The sequence below is a fragment of the Eupeodes corollae genome, chromosome 3 (assembly GCF_945859685.1).
Source record: "Eupeodes corollae chromosome 3, idEupCoro1.1, whole genome shotgun sequence".
Taxonomy (NCBI): domain Eukaryota; kingdom Metazoa; phylum Arthropoda; class Insecta; order Diptera; family Syrphidae; genus Eupeodes; species Eupeodes corollae.
The window spans coordinates 69,693,697-69,720,694 of record NC_079149.1 but is presented as its reverse complement, the minus strand read 5'-3'; the positions used below and the strand labels follow the sequence as shown (position 1 = coordinate 69,720,694).

The 26,998-nt window shown below is 32.0% G+C and overlaps 2 protein-coding genes across 2 annotated transcripts in view; one reads left to right on the top strand and one right to left on the bottom strand.

Moving 5' to 3' along the window:
- The window catches only part of LOC129949287 (protein EFR3 homolog cmp44E), a 28,156-nt gene extending 23,756 nt beyond the window's left edge, over nucleotides 1-4,400 (bottom strand). The window contains 1 exon segment of the mRNA XM_056060652.1: nucleotides 3,848-4,400. Within this exon segment, the coding sequence (XP_055916627.1) occupies nucleotides 3,848-3,932 (85 nt within the window). The 5' untranslated portion in view covers nucleotides 3,933-4,400.
- Nucleotides 4,401-15,745: 11,345 nt separating this feature from the next.
- Nucleotides 15,746-26,998, top strand: part of LOC129949323 (uncharacterized) — a 37,979-nt gene continuing 26,726 nt past the window's right edge. The window contains exon 1 of the mRNA XM_056060713.1: nucleotides 15,746-16,268. The gene's annotated coding sequence lies outside the window, so the exon portion shown is untranslated. The remainder of the gene's footprint in view (nucleotides 16,269-26,998) is intronic.

The window sequence follows — 26,998 nt, the reverse complement described above, 5'->3', positions numbered from 1 at the left end:
GGATAAAACCCATAAGGATTGGACAGATGAAGACTTCAACAGATTCTTATGGAGGGATGAGTCTAAGTTTGAGATATTTGGCTCAAATCGCAAAGTGTACGTCAGGCGCAGTGCTGAACAGAAGATGCTACCAGACTGTTTGGTCCCAACTGTAAAGCATATAGGCGGTTCAGTAATGGTGTGGGGATGGATAAAGAAGTCTATAAAACTATATTGGAAGACCACATTTAGGTATCTGGTCTCCGATTAATCGGTGAAGGTTTTGTATTCCAGCAAGACAATACAAAACCTTGTAAGAAGAATTGTAAAAAAAATGATTGAATTTAAAGGAGGGTTTTTTGATGAAAACTCAATTTAGAGTTTTATTGGTTTTTTAAACAAATAATTTATGTTTATTACAAAACTAGTTTATATTTTCTATCATTTACAACTAGACATGCTCTTCACTTTTTTCACGTATTAACTTTTTTCCTAAAACTTCAGTTTAGGGGTTAAAACTCAATTTTTCTCAAATTTCAGACGTGGTCCAAACTTTTGACCGGTAGTGTAGGTGTGATATTATGGTCGAGTGTTTTTGTGTTACTTAACATACTCCATACATAACTTTTTTTTTATGTAGTAAAATATGATGAATCCGACCATTGCAATAAATAATATGAAGATTAGCCATAGTCATGATAATCATGAGCGTTTATATCATTTTCCCAGGTATCCTTATCTAAATCTTTAGCTACTTCATTTTGTCCTTTTAAATTTGTTTTTCCATATAATTTGTCTTATTACCCGAAGATGAAATAACACTAGTATCTTAATTGGATGCCGTTGTTTTAATTGCCTCGGAAATTCTTATTGCTTAGAACTCGGCCATTTATAATTATATGTGGGAGTTTCAATGTACATGGTCTTACAATTTCTATCAAACCACTTCCACTTAAGGCTAAGCTCTTCGTTGTTCCATCACATAAAAGTAATCCAGTTGCAACATCTTCAAGAGCGAATATAACTATTGTAACCTTTAAGACTTAAACATTGATCGTGAAGAAAGGATTTTGTTAAAAAACAGTGACTTATAGCACTGCTCAAATGGTTCAGTAATGAAACTTCACAACTTTTATCACTGTCTCGATGGATCATTGTTGGTAATTGTTGGTAACAAATATAATTTTGGTTGAAAGAAAATGGCAGGACAGTAAAATGCTTTATCAAATTAGCCGTTCGGATTCGGCATATAAACTGTAGGTCCCTTCCATTTCTGACAAGATTTCATTTCATTTATTTGACAATAATGGCACGTAGAGTAAGATTAAATCTTTTATAGTACTTAGATATAGTAGGTTAACAAATTTACATTATATTAAGTACAATTTGAGAGAATGAGATTTTATTACTCGCACAAAGGAATGGTTGAGAGTTGTAAGTCACTAGGCCCTGGTTCTTCATGGACTGTTGGGATACCTAACTTATTTATTTATCCAAGCAGAGCCCTTCTATTACATCAAACTTCCCTATAACGAACTTCTACGTAACGAAGATCTCTCTATTATGAGTTGATTTTGAGTACACATCTTATTGGTTACTTTTTTGGTGTGTTTTGATCTCCTTAAAATGAATTTCCATAAAGCGAATTTTTCTTTACAACGCACAAATTTTTTTGCTGGAAATCCAAATCTCATATGTACGTTTTTGTTTCCACAAACCGAATTTTTTCAAATAACGTTTTGTTAGAAACAACAGTATGCACAAAACAAAATAACTGGGTCGAAGAAGCTTAAATTGCTTGTTATAGTGCAAGCCGAAAATCCAAGATGTTTAAGGAAATACAATTTCTGGATTAAGATTAAGAGCTCAATGAAAAAGCAAGGATGACAAGTGTAATGTTTACAAAATGGCTTTTAAAGTTGGACAAAAAATTTCTTTCGCAAAAGAGGAAGGTTCTTTTTTGTTGATAACTGCACAGCGCATCCTAAATATGTAAAAGATAAATTGAAAAACATTTAATAGGGTCGTACAGCAACTGCTGAAAATTTGCCTTACTTCACATTGCCCTAGGGCCCACATGAATTAATGTTGAAAACTGATAACAAGAACTTAAAAAAAAATAAGTTAGTGTTAAGTTAAGTTAAATTATGTTAAGTTATACCTTGTATTATGCTACATAAATAAACAAATAAATGTTCAGAATGTTGTTAACTTAAAAACATGTGACAAGACGAGATCGAAATTGTTTTCCCGTATCATTGGAACTATTTTTTATCTTGAAGAAAAATTTAATTCCAACATATGTTCGATAATTTGGTACCTCATACAAATTTTTATTACGCCTAAATGATTTCATCACATCTTCTATTACTTTCGAATATCGTCCCTGATTATCAATTGACAGGGCTTCTTTCTTCTATCATAATATTTTGTAAAGTATTTATTTCTAACAATCCTGTTAACCAATTAATCAGTAAATTTAACAAATTCTCTATATAGGTACTCATTGACTCTACAAATTCCAATTTTAAATCTGGAAGCCTTAAATTTAATTTGTGTTGCTAAGCAGTTGAAGTTAAGTTGTTGTAAACTTTACGTAAGCATTTAACGTATTTAATACATTCTTCAATTAATTTGAGTTTTATTGACCTTTAGGATTGTCTTATGCTAACACACATGGAAGCAAATTATTCTGTTGATTATAGATCTAGAACTTAAATCTGCCAATTGAGCAGCTCGACCTATTAAAATTTGCTTATTTGAAAGTTCATATTATATCCAACGAATTTAAATTGGAGGCATATTTCATACCTTTAGAATATAAGGTTATTTTTCTTTAGTAATTCGCTAACTTGTGTTCCGAAAAGGCTTAGCTCTTGTAGTCGACACAAAATTGCTGAGGACTTTTTTTGTTATCAATCCATGGGACCTGGAAAACCCTATTGATGTTTCTCAATTCATTGCATATAAATAGATATATAAGCTGAAGACTCGTATCTGTATGATTCTAATAACCTTTCCTCAGAAAGTTATTGTAAGGGGTCCTATTTAGCAAAGGCGTATGGAAAATAAAGTTTCGAGCTTACTAAAATCAAAATCAATTATTCTTTAAGTGATGGATGTGCATACGGCTGTACGTCCGTACTTTAGGGATACCTTTTTTGTCGGCTATGTCTTGAAAAGCAACGGAGTAAATACATAGACTAAAACTAAATTTTGCTATACAGATAATGGTGCAGAACCCAGCGGTTTTTATTTTATCTTATTTAAATTTATAAAAATATTTGTTTTTAATTTTCCATAAAAAAGAAAAAAATGCACGACCTGTATCCAAAAGCACTGCTTCAAAATTATTTTTTTTTTTTCAAAATCTTTAGATTATTATTGTTTTGATCATTAAATATTAAGACAAACCGCCTAGTAGCCTTTTGCAAAACGCGAATCTGCTTATAACGATCAACAAGCAAGGACACACAGATAAACGGAATCGCCGGACACACTTTTTTCGACTTTACTACCATCTTAAAGTCATGTTTATTTAAAATCTGAAGCTCGACAAGTTTATCGAATGCAATATACTCACCGTAGGTATATTTCCTATATGTCCCAAATAAAAACAATTGGTAGTTTTTTGGTTAAAAATCCAAATGTCTCTACAAAAACCGATTGAACTTTAATTATTGATTACATATTTTTGAAGTTTCTGTCATTTGGCTTACAGCAATAAAATAACTATTTTATAAGACACCAAAGGCAAGATATCAGTGTGGGTCGCATCGCAACCTCTTTTTGTTTTAAACCATATACTACACATATGTATGTATGCATATAATTACACAACACAATCTAAAAGCAATAAATAACTTACAGCCTGGATCTGTACATTTTTGTGCAAATGTATCAAAAAATTCCGGAAGTTCCACAGGTTCAAAACAACACCTGATTAGCGCCATTGAGCATTTATTATTATGGTATTTCTCCTGGAAGGCACACACCACACTTAAGAAGTATAATCAAATGTGTATTATTAGAAAACAATGTGCTTAGCTCAGCTCTTTGCACTTCAAAAAATGTTTACTAAAAACACATCACAAAAAAGGAGGACATGTATGTAGGTACAACGTAATTTTGACTACAGCTTATGTAGAAGTAAATAAAGCTTTCATAGGTACTGTAAACGGGTATTATGGCTATGGAAGTAAATGTCAAAAGCAACTAAATGACACTGTTGTTTTTTATTATTGACTTTTGCTTTGTCAGTATTCTGTTTACTAATTTAATTAACATTTTTTTTACATCTCGAAACGATGATAAGACGTTCAAATCACAAATAAAATTGACCGAACTCGAAAACTTATTTCCTAAAGGGATTTGTAGCAACAGAAACAATCGCCCTTAGTTCTTTCTCAGGGCCAACTGACTCTATGGAAAAGCTTTTTCACTTCCGCCTTTTGGAAAAGTTTTCGTTTTTGTGATGTCACAACGCAATGAAAGGTTAAATATAACATCAAAGAGGAAAACTATGAACTTACCACATTCCAAACAAAGTGGAGAAAGCTTTTCCCTTTAGCTTTTTATTTAAGAAAAATGGTTTTGGGGTGAACTTAAAAATTTAATTTTATTCAATTCTGCCCAAATACCAAGTTAGTGTTTACTTGTTCAACTTATAAATTTTTTTTTTATCTGGTTCCAATATTACTTTTCACTAAAAAAAAATGAAAAATGTATTCAAATTTTTATTCATTTATTTATTTATTAAAATAATTTTCAAGTACATTTACAAACTGTTTTTGTGATAACACAATTCCTTAAGTGATGCCGTCTTTTTAAACACTTAGTTTAGTTATGAAAAATTTTAACACGTGGCTTTAGAAAATAATGATTTTCAACTTTTTTTATATTCACAAGCACTAAAGGGGTTATTAGTACCCTTTATATGTTTATATTTAAACACAGTGCGAGCGTTAGAAAAATAGGGAAGGATTTAAAAGGAAATACCGATGCACATTGGTCTTAAAGTTCTGAACATGGAAATGGGAGGGAAAAACAGAGTGCGATTTAAGAAAGAATCTCTGTACTTGACAGTACGCCCGAAATTGAGCTCAAGGGTAAGGTTTGGTTAGGTTAGGTTATAGTGGCTGTCCAAGATGGAACGGACACACTTAGGCCAGTTTAATGGCCCATTGTGATACCACATGAATCTTGAGGCTTCCTCCTAAGCTCAATGGAACCAGTTAGAGTCTCTTACGAAACGTGAGAGGCTGATTATCCCGATATGATTTAGATCGTTTAGATCGTTAAAGAAGAATTCTCCTAGGTAATTCTTGCGTTTTCGAGCTAGAGCAGGGCATGTGCAGAGAAGATGAAGAACCGTTTCTTCCTCTTCCTCGTCCATACAGCTTCTGCAAAAGTCATTTGAGAATACGCCTAGTCTCATGGCGTGCTTTCCTATTAGACAGTGTCCGGTTATGACACCTATTATCGAGCTTATATGCGATCTGCTTAGAGAGAGCAAGCATCTTGAACGTTTTAAATCCAGTGTTGGCCAGATGTTTTTTGTGGCTTGACACGTGGTGATGTTGGTCCACCTGGTGCCTGCCCTCCTCACAGCGTCTTGCATTAGTAGCAGTTTACAAGTAGCGATTGGTATGCCAGTACTTGCCAAACGTGGTAGGATGGGTTGTACTGTACCGTTCTTGGCGAGTTCATCTGCCTAGGTGAATATTAAACTGTTGCGCCATCTCTATTAGAGATGATCGACAGTTATGGACTGTTATAGAGTTTGTAGAGACTGAGTCCAGAGATTTGATAGCGGCCTGGCTGTCGGAGAAAATACGGATATCAGATGTTGATATCACGTTTTCTTTAAACCAAGACAAGACTTCTTTTATCGCCAAAAGTTCCGTCTGGAACACGCTACAATGATTGGGAAGGCGGAATGAGAGACTTAATTTCAGTCGTTCAGAGTACACACCACCACCAACCCCTTCTTTGGTCTTTGAGCCATCTGTGTAAAAGTGGATTGACTCATCCTCTAAGAATGTCCTATCCTCCCAAAAAGATCTGGTAGGTATAGAAATCTGGAAATTCCTATCGAATTGTAGTTGGGGGATGGTGTAGTCTGTGTGCTTTGGAATTGATTCTAAGTACCTTAGAATTACGGAGTGGCCAATGTTGTTGTTAGTCCACTGCGACGAAGCATTGAGGCGGATAGCAGAGCTTGCAGCTATATTTGTTTACTAAATATGTCAAGAGGTGTAAGGTAGAGCAAGGTGTCCAGTGCCGCAGACGGGGTCGTGCGAAGCGATCCGCTTATACATAGGCAGGCTGAACGTTGAACTTTATTTAACTTATCCCTGTTTATACCTTTCTCTAAAGCAGTCCACCATACTGCTACACCGTACGTTAAAATCGGTCTGATTACCGATGTGTATAGCCAATGCGTGATTCTGGGTTGTAAACCCCATTTATTACCAATAGCTTTTTTGCAAGAAAAGAGAGCTACAGTAGCTTTTTTGACTCTTTCCTGTACGTTGCGTTTCCAATTAAGTTTTTTGTCTAAGACAAGACCTAGGTATTTGGCCTCGTCTGAGAATTTTAATTTGATTCCTTTAATGTAAGGAGGGTTGACAAATGGAATTTTGTATCTCCTCGAAAATAAGACCAGATCGGTTTTGTGTGGGTTAACACCCAGTCTACACCGATCAGCCCAGAGTATTAGTCTGTCCAAGGCATTTTGTAAGAGTTCTTTTAGGATATTAAGATGCTTTCCTGAAACTGCTATAGCAACGTCGTCCGCATAGGCTATCACTCTGAAACCCTCCGCATCCAGACTAGTTAGGATTTCATTCACCACTAGGTTCCAGAGGAGAGGGGATAGAACACCACCTTGCGGTGTCCCTCTACTAACGAATCGTCTGCTAGAAGAGTTGCCCAGTTTTGAATTAATTATTCTGCTAGTAAGCATTAAATGAATTAACTCCCGAAGCGAACTCTCTACATTTAGAGATGTCAGTGCAGAAGTGATTGCAGATGTGTCCACGTTGTTAAAGGCTTAAGGGTAAACTGATGAGCATTCCTAGAAGTGCGAGTATAACGGCTAAATTGTTTAAGGGGTGCAATGCAACTGGCTAATTCGACAGAACATTGTTTGTAAAAATATCTATAAAATAACGAAAGACATGAAACATTGCGACGGTGTTCTAGCGTTGTAAATGTTTCGATTATAGTTCTGTCGCCTATCATTTTTAAAGCCCTTTTTTGAATTCTATCCAAGAGATTTAAACTTGTTTTGGGGGCACCTGCCCAGATTATTTATAAATTTATCGTTTAAAACAAAATTATTTAGATTATATTTGTCTTATATTTATTATGCATACAGGCCCGGATTAATAGGGGGCTAGGCGGCTGTACAATCTAATAAATCCCAAAAATAAAAACCAAAATTAGTTGACCCCACAATATCCAAACTCGAAAGCTATATATCCCAAAAACGTTAAACCCATATAAGCTTCCAATTCCAAGGTATTGAAAACTCTCAACTTTTATCACCGGTTGCAAGAAAATATTTATTTGAGAGGATGGTCGGGTTCCGAGGAAGATCATTTTTGTTTTGCCGGAATTAATTTTCAGCCGCTTCGCATCTCAAAATCATCTGACAACCTACTATCGTGGCGAACGTGACACTTGCATCCATCATATGCTGCTTTAATAATATAGCAATTAGTTTTTCTGGGATGCCTCTCCTCCTCAAAGCTAACCAGATATACTCCCTGTAAACGCTGTCAAAGGCCTTCTCGAAGTCGATATTCAACGCAATGTTCACTAATAATACGCAGGGTGTTAATATGATCAATAAAGAAGGATCCAGCGTGTAATCCTTCTTGTTCGGCATCGAGTGTGGCCTCATGGTCTTCTCTGATGCGTTTCAGTATAACTTTTGCTATTATTTTATAGCAACGGCTGGTAGAACGCAAATTCCTCTCCGGTTTTCGCACTTTGGGAGCTTGACGATAATTCCCTTCTATCACTCATGGGGGAAGCTTTCGGTGGTCCAGGCTTCTGAAGTGAAGCAGTTCACTTGATGACGTTGGCGCTGCTTGTAAAAGCTCTACGGGAATTCCTTTCATTGACAATGTTATACAGGGAATGTTTTTGTTGAACAAGGGCCTTGCTAGATAAGTTTATAGGAGCCTTCTTGTCAAATCGGACCATAATTATAATAACTTGCAGTATGAAGTTAACAATTCGCAATTGTTTTTTAATTTTTATATCACAATTCATGCTGCGTCTAAACTTGTATGTGATATTCTATGGAATAAATCAAAAAAAACAATGCACAGGTGCTGTTCTGGTTCATTTGGAAAAGGCCTTTGACACGGTATGGTTAGAGTGTCTTTACCTAAAACTGAGCAGGTAAGGCCTTAGCAAACCATTGTTGTATATACTTTATGATATGCTTAGCGGTAGAAAGTTTGCTGTCAAAAATGGCAATGTAACTTCTGCCACAACATTCCAAATTAAAAATGGTCTTCAACAGGGACGGGTGAATTCGCCGACGATATTGCGTACGCCAACGATCTAATTGCGTACAGAACGGCCCGAAAGATCGAGGTAATTAACACGGGCAGCGATTAACGAGCAAAAGTGTATTGAAATTCCTGGGTACTTGGTAAGATCAGTGTTTATATTTCGACAGACATATAAATGCTGCTCTGACCAGAGCCAGAGGAGCCTTAGGTCAGACGAAACGGCAGTCAAATTGACCTCATAGTGAAGGTAATTTGCAAAATGGCTCTTATACGGCCGATGAGCGTTTATGGTTGTCCTGTGTGGTTCAATATTACCCTTTCCCAGATGGAGAAGTGTCAGGCAGTGTTTACGACACTTACAAGGAACAGTCGACATGACATTTATTACTATTTAAACGCGGTTAATAGAATTGGCAATTTCGTGATTAAACTTTTTTGCGGTGCTATTGCGATAGCTATGTCTTCGACCAACAATTTGATTTTAAAAGTGTACACTTGAATAACTTCATTCCACTAGAGGCATTCCTCATTTTCTATAGATGGGTTCTGATACAGGATAGATAGCAGGGACGTCATGGCACAAGACGGAGAAGAGCTCCTTCGGTTCAGTAGGGCTGTGTCCCAACGGGACCGCATTGATACGGTGAAGCAGGAGAACCAGTTTTGGTGGCTTCAATCGGATAGTCGGGATGGGGTTTCAAGCCTTGGCCGGCTTACATAACTGTTTTATATTTTTAAAAGAATTAGCCATGATGGTTGCAAAAAATAGAAATATACAAAAACCGTAATTGAATTATAATAAAAACAAATTGAAAACGAAATTGGAAAGGTTCAGATTTACTACTATGGTTCCTCTAGTTAACTTTCCATAGGAAGTTATTGTAATGGGTCCGATTTGTCAAATTGAAAATTTTGACATTTCTTGACGTTTCAAGGTCCCTAGAGTCGAAATAAAAGATATTTAGAAAGATGTCTGTGCGTGCATGTGTACGTACGTCCGTACGTCTGTACGTTCAAGACGTTTTTTTCGATTTCAAATAAATTTTGTTATACAGATAATAAGGCAGAAATATGCAGAAAGGGCTCTCAAGAAAATTGCGTGGAAGGTTTTTTACCATAGCACTTTGAAAAAAGGTGAACATTTTGGTTAACCCTAAATATCATACGAACAAAAAACGCTAGAGACTTGATTTAAATTTTATATAATATATTGCAAGTATATTTTTTGAAAAAAAATCCATTCAACGGTTTTTTTATAAATCAAAAAAACTGAAGAAAATGTGTCACCTCCAAAATTTTAAGACTAAAATATGATTTCATCTCTAAAACAATTTTGTGCAACGAAGACATCTGACATCTGATAAAATTTTGAGAAAAATAAAATAGACACCCTTTTGTATAAAAAATAAAAATCTAAAAACCATTACTCAAAGTTGGTGAAATTGAATATCAATTAAAATATCTTTTCAAAAACTTGAAATTTAGGCATCAATTTTATTTTATCTTATAAGAAATATTGTTTTCAACATTCTGAAAAATGTTGAGAAAAATCGAATTGACATTTTTTTTACAATAAATAAAAACCTGAACAAAATGTATAAAAGATGGTAAAAATTGATTTTCGACTCAAATATCTTTTTAAAACTTTGAGATATTGGCTTTAATTTACCTTTTTCTTTCAAAAAATATTTTTGTCAACATTCAGTAAAATTTAAAAAAAAAACAAATTGACAGTTTTTTTTACAAAAAAATAAAAACCGAAAAAAATTAACAAAAGTTGGTAAAAAATGATTTTCGATTCAAATATATTTTCAAAAATTTAAAATATTGGCTTCAAACTAATTTTATCTTATAAGAAATATTATTTTCAATATTCGATAAAATTTTGAAAAAAATCGAATTGACAGTTTTCTTACAAAAAATAAAACTCTAAAAAAAACAATACAATTGGTAAAAATTTACTTTCGACTAAAATTGCTTTTCAAAAATTAAAAATATTGGCTTCAAACTTATTTTATTGCATAGAAAATATTGTTTTCGATATTCAGTAATTTTATATAAAAATCCAACAGTCCGTTTTTTCATAAAAAATAAAATCTACAAAAAATGGTACGCAAATTTGATAAAAATTGATACGAGTACATATAGACAAACTTTTAAGCAAGACAAATCGACAGACGGGATGGGAAGTTATCGTGTGGCAGTAAGGCAAGTTTCTAGCATCTGATTGGCCAGCTGCCCAAAAATTGCCTTCCAATTAAGGCAACTCTATTGGAAATATGACTGGAAAGTTAGTCAAGAAAAATCTCAATAACTATCAAGTCAAGTCAACTTATGTCGGAATGACAATCGATCATGTTTTTTTTAATGAACTGAAAGTTGAACTTCATTCCTCTACGATTTATTTATTTTTCTCACAATTTAATTTAATATTTTGTGTAAAGGGGTTTCTCGTCAAATCGGAAAAGAAATATTTAATATTTCTTTACAAGACGAAATGCAAATTGGGATGGATTTGTAGTTTGCTGAGGACTGTTTTGTAGACAATAATGTTTTTGGTAGTTTTTGTACTGTAAACTGAAGGTAGAATTTAGGGAAGTAAAGTGCTGGTTTTGAAGTTTATGACACTTGAAAAACTAACTAGTTGACTTGGTCAAAATGTACGTTCAAGGAATGCAGTTGACTGCAAATTGAGTCCCTTATGTTTGCTGAACATGCCCATTATTTTTTTTTTAATTTTTTAATAACATACAAAAATAAATGAAATTGAAATAAAGTTACATTGATCTTAAGACCGAAAGGCATCAGTAAGTTGATTGTAAGTTATAGTTAAATAGGCTATCAATGTCTGTCAAGCTTTAAGATAGTTTTAAGAATAATTTAATAAAAATGAATTTAAAAAAAAATTCCAGAATGGGTGAGTGGATTCGAACCAAAAAGTTTTTTACGGTTACGCCTCTTGCGAAATAATTAACAAATATTCCAAGAGTAATTCTTGTCATCCAAAGTGATTTCTCAAATTAACAGTTCGTGATTAAGCAAATAAACTGTAGGTCCCCTCAATCCTTGAAATGTTTCGCACACGGGAATGGTTGAGAGTTGTAATTCTCTATGCCATTAATAACAACAGTTGATATAGAACAACACATTAATTCCAATTGCAAAACATATAAAAATAACAACAATTTGTTTTCATTCATGAAAAACCTCAGAGACTCGTTTACCATGGAATTTCTTCGATTGCCTTAGAACGCACAATGTAAGCGTCAGAAATAACCTAACAAACTTAATCAATAAAAAGGCTTCTATTTAAGCCACAATACCTATGCATCCTTTGTGGCACATACATACATACAACATATATTTCCTAAATATTAAATATTTTAATTTGATGGTAATTTATTCATTTTTCGAGGCTTTCATTTGGCATTCTTCTTTTTGAGTGATTTTTTTCTTTCGGAGCTAAACTTAAACTTCAAGATTCACTATTCAATCTCAATTTATGGAATATAAAACTATTGATATTCAACTTGGACACAGTGTAACATGCATGTTAAAGAAACCCACCACAATGTGTAGGAAGAACCACACATTAAAATAAGCTTTTGAGATACGATATTAATTTCATAGTTCTACACTTTATTCTGTTTCTGCTAATCATGGTGATATACATATAAGGAAGTACTTCTTACGATACTAGCTCTCCCAATACCCTTCAAACTTATAGGATCATATGTTGGGTTGACCGACTTTTGTTATACATCTATGTATACCTACTACGGACTGTAAGATCTATAGCGCTGATACTTTGTGTAATGCTTCAAAAAAAAAAGGTTTATTGTATTTTACAAATATTTAAAATCTATTGCTTAAATTAAATGGAACTTTGAATTGGCTTTTTGTAAGACTTCAAGACAGTTCTCATCAATGAAGCCAATTTTAATGAACTATGTGCAAAGTGTGGGTTATACGATTTTTACACTTAACTCAACAGATACTACTTACAGCTTAAGAAATTCGAGATAATGTAACACAAAAAAGCTCAAAGTTTCTACCTGTGCAAACGACACCTGCTTTGCTTACCTCACTCCTCCACACATATGCGGCAATTTTATTTTATTGTATTTGAGAAACAAAAAAGCTTAAAATTGCGCACTTGCTCGCAGAATTCGTCTTCGTCTGAGGTATGAGCCGCTGACCACACAGGTACACTTAAGACAATGCGGCGGTGGCTTAAATCTGTAACCAGTTTAGCTTAAAGGTGAAACAGCTTCAGTGATCTCAGAATTGCTATATGCTAGCCGACCCAATTGGAATGGAATCCTCTCTCTCTCTTATTCACTTTTTGTTTTGTTCAAGTGTTCAGTACAGTCAGTCAAACAATTTATTGCCTTATGTTTTGTTTTTCAAAAATTTAATTTTTTTCAAAACTTATAAATAAAAGATCAAATTTAAAATTAAAAATACGCATAAATCAAAATCTACTGAAACAATACTAGACACTACAAAATTAAAAAATTGATAATTGAATTTTACTTTTTTTAAAAATAGTGTTAATTTTTCGTCAAACCGATTTACTTGTCAAACATCAACTAAATGTCCCAGTTCTCTTATTTATAAATAACTAGCTTTTACGCGATACTTTGTCCGCATTAGATGTTTTTTTGGATAGTAGTATGAAAAAAACCTGAGCTGTACTTTTTTGTACGTATGTTTGAATTGTGCCGAGATGGGATGAGGCCATACTAAGTGTAATTGTCATAGGTTAGGTGGTTAGGTTAATACATTTTAAGAAGAAGATAGGTTACTGCAATACATTTTAATATACGACGTTTTTTGTTTTTCCGTCCTTGGCCAGAAGGTAAAGATTTTGTGGATTTGAGAGATGTAACCACGTTACACATTAATAGTCCATGGGGAAAACAGTTTTTTTTTCAAGTTAACACCTCCAACTTTCAGCGTTTGTCCCTGAGCTTTATTTATTGTTATTGAGACTGCACTCTTTGGAAACGGCAAATCGGCTGGAATTATCGGAATGCAGGGAATAAAATATCAAGCTAAACGTAAACGAAAGCAAGATCAATTAGAAACGAACCAAAATAAATAGAAATTAAGTGGGTATTGTATACCGTTTATTATTTTAAAACTAAAAATAAACACGTATTAAAGAAACTAACTTAAAACTACCTAACTACTTCTGGTAAATTAAATGATCAAAGACGAACCGAAAAATCATTAAGTATTAAAGAAACAATTAAATTTACACAACAAATAAAATATTTGCAGGGTTTCTCTGTAATTTGTATTCGTCCCACAACGGCGTGTGCCCTCACCTGTGTGCCCATTCGGGTAGACCCACTCAGTGATGTCCTCACCCTCGTCTACTGCGTGCGACCCCCGCACGCGGACTTGCTCCCCGCACCTCGGCCGAAACAGAATTATCAGAAGTAGAATTCCAGTCAATGATTTGTTGTACCTACATGGCTCGTGTTTGGCGATGAAAGGTTGAGCATAACAAAGTTTAAATTTAACATTATTGTTTGTGGAACTTGGTGGGAGCCACAGTTTGCGTCTAACGTTGAGGGCTAGAGGCACGTGGTGCACGAAGCCCGCATTAATATAGAGTAAGTGCAGCAAATATGGCCCACCCATATCATTTTTGTAAATAAAACCATAAATTTAAGTCTTATTCATTTATTTTTATTTTAAAGATTCTAACAAAATATTTTTAATTCAGCTCTTAAAAACGTTAACTAAGAAAAGAAACATAACAAAAAGTTATAAACAAAAACTTAGAGGAACTTCATAAATCATATTAAAAGAAAGTTTGGCAAATTTGACCCACCTGGTTTCAAATATGCCCCAGGGTGGACACTTTAGAAAACTTACCAAAAAATTATACCAAAGTAAAAAAAAAAACAAATTGCCCCGTATATCTTTCACAATCGTCGCGCCACATTAAGCACGAAAGATTGAGGCTAAACCGGTTTGAACGTGTTGGTAATGCAACATTTTTTTCGCTCTGGCTTCCGGTTTGGGAAATATCATTATAGGCCATATTAGCCACGTAGGCCACATTTGCCGCACTTACTCTACGTATGTATGATAACATTAACATGTTCTACAACTTATTTCATAAGGGTTGGGAATGTGTTGTTTTCCAGTAATACCAATTTTATCCAAATAGTATTCAAATCTTTTTTAATTTAGTAGTGAAAGCGATCAGATTCCCCGGAAAGTAGTTTTTCCCATGGGAATGCGTTGTTTTCCCGATGTCAAAAATAACTCATGTCCTTTCTTAAGTCTTAAACTAGCTCCTTATCAAATTTCATTTAAATCTATTCAGTAGTTTAGGCATAAAAGCATAAAAAGGAATGCGTCATTTTCCCGGGGTAAAAGTAGCCTCGGGTATCAAAATATCTCCATTCCAAATTTCATGTAAATTGGTGTGATTGAGCAACAGACAGACAAACAGAGTTACTTTCGCATTTATAATATTAGTAACAAGTATATAGATGTAAAAGTTTATGAAAACAAAGTAACATATGCCTAACTAGTTCTAGTTTTATTCTAGTATTATATTAAAAATTACTTAATATTTTAACTAAAAGAAAACCTTAATATGACTTAAACTAAACTCCACGGTTAAAGACGACACTCACTGCACTTCTTGTGCTTTTGCTTAAAAGATTCGAATTCCAATTAGTAAAGAGCAGCTCAAATGCAGTAGCGTATCTTACATTAGCTAGTGGTGACTGTGAATCAAAACAAAAAATATTAAAAATAATCGTACTTCTACTTTATTTTAAATAATTCTGTACAACCGCCAATTGAAATAATAAAAACCAACAACATTAAGTAATATTTTGAGAATAAAACGTTAATAAGGGTTTTTTCTTTACATTTATGGATTTATTGAATACATTCATTTTACAAAAAAGGACTTTTTAAATGTATGTAAAATATTCTACAAAGGGCATTTAAAGTTTACATACATATGAATGCATTAAAAAGATCTGATTTTATTTTAAAGAAAAATAGTTATGAATGGGGGCTTTGGCCTCTTTAGTATCTTCTAGGTCCGCTACTGATCAAATAGGATAGTATTTGTTTTATACATATTAGCTGTCTTCGCGAAATAAAAAGTTTAGATAAAAAAAAATAACTAAACTGAAAGTTGAATCTATGTATATTTGAGGGCGAGGGTTAAGCTTTTCTATATTGGATTGCGCGCAGTCTCATATTGAACGTGGTCGCGTTTACTGTAAGAATTCGATGTGTCTTCTATTTTTGCCACACTAGATCTATAAAGAATAGAATAATAATTATTATAAATTCGAAATCGAATAAAATCGCCTTTCCTGCGTACATGAAACCGTCGTCGTTCAATGATATACGAAGTTTTAAAGAATTTATACGATCAGTTCCTTTTTTCTTTCCTTTAACTGACCAGTCAAAATAAAAAGTTAATTTTTTTTATTTTTTTCTCGTTTGCCTTGCATTCTCTTATTTAGTAATTGTAGCTGGTCGACTTTGTTTATGCTACATATCTGTTAAGTGCAGTAACTACTTCAAGACGCATCAGTTACTCAAGATAAAAAACTTTCTTATGTCATTGATAATAATTCTTCCTTATAATAAAGTACAAGTGTTAATTGAAATTTAAAAAAAAAATCAATTTTGTTTGTTGAAACGAAATAAATTTATTTCAAGAAATATTAAACATACGTTTTGCTGTAAGATATTATCGATAAAGAGGTGAGTTTTAGTTGAACTTTTTTTTTCTCTATAGAGTAATGCTTAAACCTAAATGTAAATTAACTTTGACTAGTATAATATTGTTTGTTGGGTTAAATAACAACAGGTGCACTTACGCTGTAACTATTCAACTTGTATTATTCTTTTTAACTTTTCCTTTTAGATAGCCAAGCTATTTACTTTTATTAATGAAGTAACATTTAACCAAAAATCAAGGCATCTATCTTTCATTTATCAGAGAATATTAATTTTGTTTTATTCATAACAAGTTTTTGTTGAATAAATTAATATGTACCTATATAAAAATAAAACAAAGTTTATAACGAATTTATAGTGACGATGACGTCCAAAAGTTTGTCTTCGTACACGTTCGATATATTGAGCTTTTATCAAATAATAAAAACACATTATTTTAGTGCGAGTTCATTAGAGTCTCAGCGTAAAGCTGGATTTAACTCCTTATAACAATCTTAAGTCAGTTTTAGTCCCAAGTTTATTCGTATATTCGTAGATGACCCAAAAATCTTAGTCGGTGGGCGGATAAATGAATGAATATTTTATTAGTTCAACTTTAATAGATTTCGTACAAAAATATGTAACTTTTTGCAAATGTAAAAAAAATAAAGCCAATCTCGCGAAGCTGTTTATAAAGCGTTGAAAACAATAATTATTGAAATACCTAATATATTTTTTTAAGAAGAAAGGTATTTCCTTGATTACGAATCACCAAAAGAAGTTCAATGTTGTATATTTTATTATTTTGTAAACACGAATAGCAATCAGCTTTAATTAGTTATGGCCGCTTCAAACTACACAACTTAATTTAACTTTCCTTCATAGAAAACCATCTCAATTTTAATCTCTCCGTTGTTAAAACAACTCAAAATAAAATTATGTTTACAAAACAAATGTTTTCTTGTCAAATTTATTAATTTTTGACAAGAACTTATAACTATTACTAAAGGTTTCTGCAATATTTCACTTACTTTGTTTTTATTTAAAATATTAAAAGCTCATTATTTTAATCTCACATTAATAAGAACAATATTGTTTTCATATTTTTGTTTATATGTATATGCATGTGCATATACAGCTGCGGTAAAAATAAAAGCCCCATTGCGAATCAAATAATAAAGTTGATTCTAATAAATAAAGAAACATTTTGAATGTGTCATAGAATGAAATAAGGAAAAAACACCAAATTACAAAAAGAAATCAGTTTTTATTTAACAATTAAAGAAAATAGAGTTCATTTCTTTAATAAATATAAAAAAATAGCACCACTGCTTGTCATACAATTTAAACCTAAAAACTCAAATTCAATTTTTTATAAAAATTATTTGTCTTAAACAAGTGTCCATTTCACTAATCTTTAATTGAATAGCCTTTGTTGGCTATAACGGCTTCACATCGAATGGTCATGAAATTGATCAAGCCTTGGAACCTTTGGAACTAAATACTCTCCCAAGACATCTTTACTGCATCAAAGAGTGACTGATTATTCGTTGGTTTAATTTGGGAGACAGATTTCTTCACGTCAATCCATAAATTTTCAATGCAAACCATTTTTGTGCCTTTCTGGTGTTATGTTTGGGTCGTTATCCTGTTGAAAGACCCACAAAAGCTGCATTTTGTCATCTGCATAAGGGAGCATAACATTTTGGAGGATGTCAACATAAGCATGTTGATCCATAACTCCATTGTATGAAAAAGATGCCCATACCCCATATTATGCTTGCTTCCCCATGCTTTACAACAAACTTGGTTGTGAATTTGGGGCTATATTTTTCACATGTTTTTGCAGTCAAAAGAGGGACTTTTCGGGGACTGCATGCCTTTAAATTGTTTTCCCTCGATCTAAGTCGAACAGTTTCCACGCATATATATTGTTATATTTAATTCCTTTTTGAGCTCAGTTGCAGGCTTGAAGGGATTTTTCTGGCTTTCTCGAACAAGGCGTCTGATGGCATTAGTTGTGATTGCAGGTTCCTTATCAATTTGTTGGAGCACCCCACTAAACGCCGAAATTCACTGTTGGATTTACCTTCTGCAATAACTTTTTGGATAAGAGCTCGTTTCTCGTCCGTACAGTGTTTTCCGCGACCCATTTTTATTTTTTTTAAGTTTGGATTTTGAAATGGGAAGAAATCAATAAGACAATCAAAATTTGACATTTAATAGCCTTACCTTGAAAAATAATAATGAAAAAAGTATTTTCTTGCGGAAACTCCAATCGGTGCTATTTTTTTAAAGACAAAAAAAACTAATTTTCCGTCAATATGGCCGCATAGACAAAGAACCGTTATTATTTTAAAGACAGAGTTGCACAAGAGTGAGGTAACACTTCAAGCAATAATATATTACAATGAAGGCCATAAATATTTTGCTGTAATTTTTTTTTTTATGCTTGAAAAAAAACTTTGACTTTAGTGCTATTCTTTTTACCGGCACTGTATGTTTATTTGTATATATGTATACTCCCAAAAATACTAAACGTAATTAAAACCCGTTTTAAGGCTTCAGACAAACCAGAAAAGGCGCATACTTTCTCATTTGTTTAATTAATTTATAGCCGTGTTTTTCTGATGGAATACGAATTAATGTATTCTAAATTCCATTTAAACTATTTAGGTTATTGTTAATCTGAATATGTTTTATAAATTGTTGTAGTTTTCTGTTCATTTTTATAACTTGAATACAAAATTTTAATTTAATTCAACTGAGAACACGCACGGCTTTTTTTTTAAACACTTTGTTGTTTACATTTTAATTAAGTAAAATAAAAAGTATTATTTCCTTTTTTTTTGGGTTCGTCGAATTTTCAAAAACTTATCAGAGTTTTCAAATTAAAAAATGATGTAAATTAGATTTAAAATGTTTGACAAACAAACTTTCGTTATTGAGCCACACTCTAAAAAAAAGTAGTCTACAATTCTCTCAATCTGCGGTTCTGACTTCTGAAAGGATTTTTTTTTAAATTTGACTCAAAGTTCACTAAACAAATGTAGTTCTTTTGTGAGTGTGATTCATATACAGATATTTAAAAAAAATATTGCCAAACACTTCTTTAAATACAAAAGATATTAAAGGTGCTTTCTTGAATGAAACAAGGAAACAGGTTTGGAACACGATGAAAGGCTAGCTCATCAAAATCAATATCTTGTACGTATTAAACTAGCGTCAACAAATTTCTATGATATGCTTTGGGTATGAACCGATTCATTCTATTTTTAACTTCCCATAGGAAGTTATTGTAATCGGTCCGATTAGCGTCTTCCAATCGGAAATTTTAGCGACCAAAAGTTCTCTCCTGGCTTAGAGAAAACGTCATATCAACTTCTGATATCTGCATCTTCTCTGACAGTCAGGCTGCTATTAAATCTCTTGACGGTGTCTCAACCAAAAATCAAACGGCCCTCGATTGTGGATCGTCACTTATGGAGATAGCGCAGCAATTTAACATTCACCTCTGTTGGGTGCCAAAGAGACATTACAGGAAATTGTAGAGCCGATGAACTCGCTAAAAATGGAAACGTCATACCTTTTGCACCTGAAAGGGAGAAGATAGGTATACCGATAACTACATATAACCTTCTGCTAAAAAAACAGCTTTTGCGATAGCAAACTCTAGGTGGCACAATTTACCAACATGCGCAGCCAAAAAACTCACATGGCCTTCACTGGACCTAAAGCGCTCTAACGCTCTAAACACTTGCTATCTCAAAGCAGACTGCGTATTAGCTCCCTAATAGGTGTCCTTACGGGACACTATCTTATAGGCAGACACGCAATACGACTTGGTGTAGCCTCAAATGACTTCTGCAGGAGCTGTATGGATGAGGAAGAAGAGGAAATAATCTCTCACCTTCTCTTCACTTGCCCTGCTCTTTCACTAAGACGCAAACTTCATCTGGGAGACTACCTCTTTGATAATCCCAGTGAACTAGCTAAAAAGGATATCAAATATTTCCTTTACTTTATAAAGTCTCTAGAGTCTAAATAAAAGATTTTAAGGGAGATGTCTATGCGTGCGTGTGTACGTACGTTCCTACGTTTGTTCGGGAAGTTTTTTTCGTCGTCCATAGCTCAAGAGCCAGTAGAGATAGTTACTACTTACTTCAAACGAATGTTGTTTTACAGATAATAATGCAGAAAGGGCTCGCAGTTATAGCAATTCAAAAAAAGTTAACATTTTGGTTAACCCAAAATATCCCACAAACCAACAACAATATATTGTAGTGTGATATCAATCAAGCATATTTTCGGAAAAAAATCCAATTAAGGGCTTTCTTATAAATCAACAAAAAAAAAATAATTGACACCTCGAATATTTTACTAACAAAAAATGATATTATCTCCAAAATTGTATGCAACGAAGAATAGCGTTTTGAGCATCTGGTAAAATTTTAAGAAAAATCGAACTGACAGTTTCTTTTTTATAAAAAATAAAAACCAAAAAAAATATTACTGAAAGTTGGTAAAAATTGATTTTCGAATCAAATGTCTCTTAAAAGATTTGAGATCTTGGCTTTAAATTAATTTTATTATATAATTTGAAGAAAATCAAATTGACAGTTTAACAAAAATGAAAACCTCAAAGAAAATTACTCAAAGTTAGTAAAAATTGATTTTCGACTCAAATGTCTTTTTAAACTTTGAGATATCAGGTTAAAATTAATGTTATCCTATAAAAATATTGTTTTCAACATTGACTTTTATATGCAAAATATTATTTTTAATTTTTAAAATTTGTAAGAACAATTCAACTGACGACTTTTTTAACAAAAGACGAAAACCTACAAAAACAAAACAAAAACTGATAAAAAATGGTTTTCGACTAAAATTATTTATTTCAAATTAAATATTGTTATGAATATTTTGTTAAAGTTTTAAGTAAGACAAATCGACAGACGGGATGGGAAGTTATCATTGTGGGTCGCAATTCAGCCTCTTTTTTAAGCATTCTAATTTTAAACCATATTTTGTTATAAAATAGATCCTTTTCGGTTATTAAAATATTTATCAAAAACCATTGGCTATAAATATTATGAAATGATGCATGTCAGGTCAAACACTTAATAAATGTCAAATTATAAGTTTTGACACAAAATACGTTACAACCCAGGTCGATTGCATAAAATGGAAACTGTCATTTTTGATAAATATAATTAACGAAATTCAAAATACAAATGGCGATCATTTGTCTTGTCAAATTTCCATGTTCACGTGTCGATTTTATAGGTTCACAGACTCTAAGCACTGCATATTTCATAATACATATTCCCATTTGATTAAATGTTAACAAATAATGAGCATGGAAAGCATCATATTTTTCATATTAATCGCGTGTCTGTGAAAACAAAAATTGCCAAGTTAATTATAATAAATAAATAATTTACAACAAAAACAATCAAAGAAGATAGTATTTTTGTTTGCAAAATTTTGCTTAGCATTTAGGTCAATTACTTTTTGGACCAAACAATCAGGTTCAAAAGCCCAACGGAGAGATGTTTCTTATCTGGTGAAAAAACCACAACAAGCAACAAGAACTACTTGTTTTCGGGAGCATTGTTTAGCAGGTTTATAGGTGGTTGAGTTGTTTGGCCTAAGCTCTTTAATTCAGCTACTGACGAGTGTGCCCCTGGGCTACACTATTAAAGTGAAGCTATACGAAACAATATCAACATAATTTAAGTAAAGTAAAAGTTGGCCAGGTAGTTGTTTTAATGTTCTCAAATACTTGTGTGTAGTTGTTTTCTTCGTATTATTATGTTATTGACGGTTTTCTTCTTGATGTATGTATATAATACATTTTTGATCGCGGCATCAAAACTACATCGATGACATCATTTTTCCCAAAAAAGCACGAAAGTGTAGAAAAATAACCACCTAACAGGACCGGAATTGCTTCTTTCTTTACATGGTGCTCTTTTTTGAGATATTATATATTCATGCTGAAACAAAATAACCTCTACGTAATAAGTTTATTTGTTATATAACTATGTAGCTCTTTTAAATCACTCTTTTAATAAACAAATATATTCAATTTATAATCAATAGTACATTGTTTAATTGATTATATTACTTTTGCCTGAGTTATCCAAAAATATGCATACACACAGACTTTCTGGGAATTAAATTAAATTTCAGATTTATATTAGGGCTAGCAGGGGAACCTACGAAATTTTTGCTAGACTTGTCTCGATTTCGTCAAGATCGAAAAAAACTCAGACTCGTCTCAGCGTCGCACTTAGTCTTGAATAATTGATTCCCGTCTTGATGTTTGACGTTTTAAGTCTTAAGTGCAGAGTAATAATATTGATAAATCTTACACATTTTTTATAAACAAAAACCATAATTTTAATAAGTAAAAATAATTTTTAATAAGTAAAAGTTAAATGAAGAATTAGATTAATAAATTCAAATTATTGGACAAGTACTAACTCATGTGTAAAAAAGAGAACCTGTGGATGTTTCGGACCAAAATGTACAGTCTCGTCTTAGCGAGTTTTCCAAAAATGTCCCGTGATGATTATAAATGCGTGCACACAATATTTTATTTTATTTGTCAAAAATGATGCTCTTGGAACCAAAAATATATTGTTTTAAAATTGAATTTAAAAAAAATGTGATCATGGAAATAGAAATGCATTGTTTTAAAATTGAATTAAATGTTGTCATTTTTATCGAACTTTCTAATTAATTAAAACAAACACGGCTTGTTAAATTAGTAACATGAAATGTTAACATGTTTGTTCAATTGATGAACGAAAAAGTATTGGGCTATAGGGTTACAATTGACTGCAAAGTACGTATTGATTATTCCACTAACCCATGAAGCACTTTAACCTAGTCAGTTTTTGTATATTTATCGATGTCTCAACGTACACTTGAGGATCATAGTCAATTCAAATACAGCGGTTTTTTTATTGACGCGTTTATTCAACCAAAAGTGAGCTTCATCTTTAAACAAAATTTGTGAAAAATTGAAGTCGACGACAATTCAAAAATGTGTTAGTCTAATTTGACGAATCTACGAAGCTTTGTTCAGGCGTCAGTCCATCCAATTGTTGAAATGCCAAAGCAATCAATTGGCAGCTGAAAAAATGGCCTTCAGTTAAAATAGTGTTGCCAACTCTCGAAACAAATACTCGTTATGTTTAAGTACGTATTAACAAGAAATCGGCTTCTGGAGGTCAAAAAATATGGAGCCCAATATAAATTCCTTATAAATAATCCGACTCTGATTGCCAGTAGGTAAGACATTGATTCAAAAAATTCATGCACTGTATAAACAGTGCCAGCAGCGTAGCGGATGACAACTCGTTAGGAAATATTCAGCAAGAATAAAAATAAAAAGGAGGAACAAAAAAAAACAATCTACGAAGGCTGTACACGTTGGCGTTCGGCGGTGTGAATGAAACTGGTTTTAGATACTTAATTTGATTAGAAGACAATTATTGGTACGAAATATTACAGTTGTGAGTTTATAAACAAATATAATCTTAGAGAATCGTTGAAAATATAAGGTAGAGAAATTAAATGAGTGTGTATTGTGATTGTGGACACATTGACTCATGGATACAAATTGAGTTTCTCCTATTTTCCAAATATGATAAAAAAGATCAAAAACATTGCACTCCATATTAAGAAAATGCGAATATAAAGGATAAATACTATTTCCACTACTACTTTGTTATTATTATTACTATTACTGTTAATATTATTATTATGATTATTATTATTATTATTATTATTATTATTATTATTATTATTATTATTATTATTATTATTATTATTATTATTATTATTATTATTATTATTATTATTATTATTATTATTATTATTATTATTATTATTATTATTATTATTATTATTATTATTATTATTATTATTATTATTATTATTATTATTATTATTATTATTATTATTATTATTATTATTATTATTATTATTATTATTATTATTATTATTATTATTATTATTATTATTATTATTATTATTATTATTATTATTATTATTATTATTATTATTATTATTATTATTATTATTATTATTATTATTATTATTATTATCATTATTATTATTATTATTATTATTATTATTATTATTATTATTATTATTATTATTATTATTATTATTATTATTATTATTATTATTATTATTATTATTATTATTATTATTATTATTATTAGTATTATTATTATTATTATTATTATTATTATTATTATTATTATTATTATTATTATTATTATTATTATTATTATTATTATTATTATTATTATTATTATTATCATTATTATTATTATTAAATAAAATAAATAAATTAGGTGGCGCAACAGTCCGTAGAGAACCAGGGCCTAGTGACTTACAACTCTCAACCATTCCTGTGTGCGAGTAATTGCAGTGATGGAGGGAACTTACAGTTTATATGCCCAATCCGAACGGCTAATATGAGAGAGCACTTTTTCATGACAAGAATTACCTTTAAAGAATTTTTCAATTCCTCGAAAGAGGCTGTACCCGTGAAAAAACTTTTGGTGGTACAGGTAGAGATCAACCCAAGACCGCTCGCATGCCAGTCCAACGCTCTAACCACAATGTCACGGGTACTTCTATTATTAATAGTATTATAATATTATCGACCTTAGTAGAAACTTAGCTGTGTCAAAGGGATCAGGTTTTTTTGGGGCATAGGCCATATTCTAGTCTTTGTGAATTTTTATGAAGAGGGGGAGGGGGTTCCACAATCGTCTGCAGGATATTGTTTATTAATAACTGTTATAGTGTTTTATAGCTGGACACCTTTCTGACAATACACAGCGTCTGTTTGTTTGCGTCGCTATAACCTTATTAACAGATTTAAGCCGCTAAACCTTTTCTCTCTATGAGCTGTTGCTTTAATGGATTTTTTAATTAAATTGTGATTCATATATTGTAAAGCTCAAAAGGCATTCATTTTATAAATGATGTGCAAAAATTACCTTTATTCAATTGACGTACGAAAGAAGATTATAGAAAAAGTATAAGTAAGTAATAAGTTATAGTCAGATTAATAAAATTACATTATTTCACTGGTTAAATCAAAACTTTGTCAAAATATCCTAATCATAAAGTTTTATAAGTACCTTAGTTCCATTAAAACACCTAAATGATATTGAGTAAGTGATTCAATCAACTACTTCAGGCGCCCTCGTAATTAGTAAATTTTAACTGCAGAAATACGGATTATCTTGTTTACTCTATACAAATAGTACTTATCCGCCCGCGTAACAACTGAGCGTTATTAGGTTAAATTGAATGAATGAACATATTTTGGTATACTAAAGAAGTTCAAAAGCGTTTACTCATCGCCAAGTTTTTTTTTTTGTTGTTGCCAAAAATAAGTATTATGTCGATGTACCTACATCGTAAATGTTACCTGTAGACGTGAATTAAAAAAAATTTCATGTTGAATGTTAAGCATATATGCCTGACGTGTATAGCACGTATTTTCGGACATTTCTAGGCTTAAATGTGTACCCAACATCAAACGCAATGTAAGATGCAATAGCAAAACAAGTTAGGGGGAGTACGCTTGAAATATATGTATATATAATATAGAGTACATATATACGTGCATATGTAGATATATATTTGACTAAAATAACTTAAATACTTATTATTTTAAACAAGTAGTAAGCCTTCATATAGTTAGAGGTATGAGCTGAACGATTTAAAACAACAACACAAAAAAAAACACGCGAAACCATTTTTCCAAATAAGTATCGAGATGGTCGTCAACTTGAATTAAACAAAAACGAGTTACTGTCTCTCTCTCTATCTTCTTTGTGTTCCTATATTATTGATTCATTCATCACATTTTCATTGAATTTGCTGTTTGTCGAATTAAATCACTTGCTGTATCCAAATATGGTTCAATAACATTGATGACGATTCGTCATTACAGTCAAAATGCAATTTGGATACGGATAGTATGTGGTTGATCGAGTATTTTAGTGTATTCGAGATCTTCATGACGCTTACTGTCTGCTAGTAATTTCTTGCAACCACAAACCCACAATCACTGACACTATTGACATCGGAATCACTTAGCGCAAGGTAGTTGCTAGTTATTAACCATTTAATATATACCAACTTTGTAACTTGAAGCCTTTTAAAAGTTACATAACATATACGTTTTTGTATCATCGCTAAGATATATTTTCGTATTGTGAGCCAAGGTAATCTGGAAATAGAGCCTCATGTGAGCGGCTTGATTTATAAATTTATTTCAGACTATTTATCTACATACGTACAATTGTGCATAGCATATATTGACATCATTAAAAGTAGTCTAAATAAAAACTTGTGTCATTTTATTAGGGTATTTCCAAAGAATCGTAGTATACCAGCGGCAAATCTTGGTCTCCATCCCTTCCTGCTCAAGTGTGAGTGGTTATTTTCTAAAGAAGCCACTTTAAAAATGCAAAACATTATTACAAGTCAAAGAAAAAAAAGATAACTAAATATTCTACCTTTTCTGAAAAAGCAACGTTGGTTTTTTTAACTTCCCATAGGAAGTTATTGTAATGGTCCGATTTGTCGAATTGAAAATTTTGACATTTATCGACGTTTCAAGGTCCCTAGAGTCGAAATAATTTTTTTTTAAGAAGATGTCTGTACGTACGTTGTAACGTGATACCAAAGAAATATATTTTTGAAAAAATTACCAGTAACGGTTTTTTTAT